Source organism: Aplysia californica, unplaced genomic scaffold (assembly GCF_000002075.1).
Source record: "Aplysia californica isolate F4 #8 unplaced genomic scaffold, AplCal3.0 scaffold01739, whole genome shotgun sequence".
Classification (NCBI taxonomy): domain Eukaryota; kingdom Metazoa; phylum Mollusca; class Gastropoda; order Aplysiida; family Aplysiidae; genus Aplysia; species Aplysia californica.
In genome coordinates, this window is record NW_004799009.1 from 15,058 (window position 1) to 17,693 (window position 2,636).

General features: G+C 44.0%; 1 protein-coding gene across 1 annotated transcript in view; it reads right to left on the reverse strand.

The window, feature by feature from the left end:
* Window positions 1–2,636, reverse strand: part of LOC101860717 — a gene marked incomplete in the record, with an annotated part of 13,175 nt that overhangs the window by 5,777 nt on the left and 4,762 nt on the right. The window contains 2 exon segments of the mRNA XM_035973693.1: window positions 185–393; window positions 1,480–1,576. Coding sequence (XP_035829586.1) covers window positions 185–393; window positions 1,480–1,576 — 306 coding nt within the window.

Here is a 2,636-nt window from a genome sequence, read left to right on the forward strand (position 1 = left end):
CTCTCTCTCTCTCTCTCTCTCTCTCTCTCTCTCTCTCTCTGTGTGTGTTTCATTTGTAGCTCTGCTTGTTCAGTAACCGCACTGCAGTTGGTACGAATGGATTTCTACACATCCTCACCTAACCATCTCTCTATCTCCTACACATCCTCACTTAACCATCTCTCTATCTCCTACACATCCTCACCTAACCATCTCTCTATCTCCTCCTCCCTCATCCTCTTCCCTCGCACCAACAGGTCAGTCCTGCCCAGCACGGGGTCCGCAGGTTCCTCCATGACGGAAGTGTCCACCACCACCACCAGCCCGCCCCTCCCCCATGGGGCCACGGCTCGCATCCACGCCGTCCGTCCATAGATCCAGTGGGCCTCCGACTCCTGTACCACGATCTTTGACCTGTCGTACACGGAAACACACACAACAATACAAAACTGGTTCTACACACAGGATCCTGAACACAACAGCACTTTTCAACACAACACACACCATCCTGAACACACAAACACAAACATTGTAATGGTTCTACACAAATGGTCCTGTACCACCGCCTCTGACCTGTGTAACACAGAAACACAACAACACATCTCTCAACACAAGACTGGTTCTACACTGTGACTACACACATGGTCCTATGCCACCACCTTTGACCTGTGTAACACGGAAACGCAACAACACATTTTTCAACACAAGGCTGGTTCTACACACAGGGTTCAGACTCCTGTATCACAACTCTTGGCCTGACATACACAGCAACACCTTTCAACACAACACTGGTTCTACACACAGGGTCCTGAACACAACATGGTAGTGGACGAATGGTTCTACACACCAATTCTTGTATAAGAATCTATCCCCCTTTGACCTGGTGGCATACACGGAAACACACAAACAGAAATATTTCAACACATCTTAACACAACACTGGTTCTACACACGGGGTTCTGAACACAACAACGGAGTAATGTTTTTTTTTTTTGGTTTGTTTGTTTGTTTGAGGAAGGTTTTACGGCGCTCGCAACTGCATAAGGTCATACGAGCACCAAGGCGTGGATGTCAACAGAGAAGTCCAAACGGGGAATCAGGCTTACTCTGCTCACCTCTCTAGCCTCAACAGCACAAAGTCTGCTTCGACTATCAAGGCACCTCGGAAATAGCAGTTCACAAGAGAGTGACAAACATACAAAAGAAGTAGAGGAAAAATGACGATAGTCAGGATGAGGAAAGAAAAAGTTGCAGTTTCCGCTATGTTGTTTCAGCACAGTATGAGCACGCTAATGTCTCACATATTCAATAGACTGACTTTCCTGTTAATAATAATAATAAATAATAATATTATATAACATTTATATTATAGCGCATCCCCCCCAAAAAAAAGTAAGTAGCTCAATGCGCTTTACATTGGAATACCAATTTTCAAAACCTGGCAAATTTAAAGCGACCTTCTTCAAAAAGATAATTACGAATTCATCTTTCCTTCACTTACGGGTTCTTCTCCTTGACCACTGTCCACTTAAAGCTGAGGTTCGAGTAGGCGTCAAAGGTCACATAAGCCTTCCAGTAGCCAGACCTTCGGGGGAACTCTGTGGGCAGAGCAACAGTAGGAGATGATGCTTGTTGAGGTTCCTTTACGTACACAAAACATTGCTTTCTGAGAGTGCGAATGTTTCAAGGGTGACGGATAAGGTAATCAATTAAGATAAGATAAGATAAGATAAGATGAGATAAGATAAGATAAGATAAGATACACCATTCTTCATTGTCCAGATCCTGGCACATTGGTTTGGTGTTTCACCAGGTGCGCGCGCGCGCGCACACACACACACACACACACACACACACACACACACACACACACACACACATACACAGACATGTACACAAACAATCACATGCATAATATAAATGAGCAGCAATATAAACAATAATAATCTTAAGTTAGATACATACTCAATGTTATTCTGATGCATGCTCTAAGGTCATATGAATACTTATAACAAGATGGTTAAGATGGAATAATATTGATGGATGATGGTAGAAATGACCTTCCGTATCTTTCTTTGTTACATATCAAAAGCCTGGGTCTTTGGCTTCTGACTGATGTTTCTATAATTATACATGTCGTAATAAGAGGTGATGTTCACTGAGGTTACTTTTCTTTCCTCGGCCCTTGTCTTCTGACAGAGCGAAAGTTTGAAAGATGTCGGATGATAAGGTGAACAGATGCCAACGTTTAACCCTACGACCCCGCCTTCCTTATTTCTAAGTTTGAATTTTTTTTTTTTAGAAAAGAAGAAAATCTTCGTAGAATACAAATACCCCCCCCCCCTTTTCCCTTTCCACTGTCCATCTCTTTCTTACCATCTCTCTCTTACTCTCTCGGTCTCTCGGTCTCTCTCTCTCTCTCTCTCTCTCTCTCTCTCTCTCTCTATCTCCCAGTGTGTGTGTGTGCGTGAGTGTGTGTGAGAGTGTGTGTGCGTGCGCGTAAGTGTACGCGTGTTTATGCGTATACACGTGTGTGTGTGCGAGCGCGTAAGTGTACTTGTGTTATATATGCGTATGCATGTGTGTGTGCGTGAATGTGCGTGAGTGGGTGTTTATGCACATGCATGCACGTGTGTGTGTGTGCGTGAGTGTGTACCA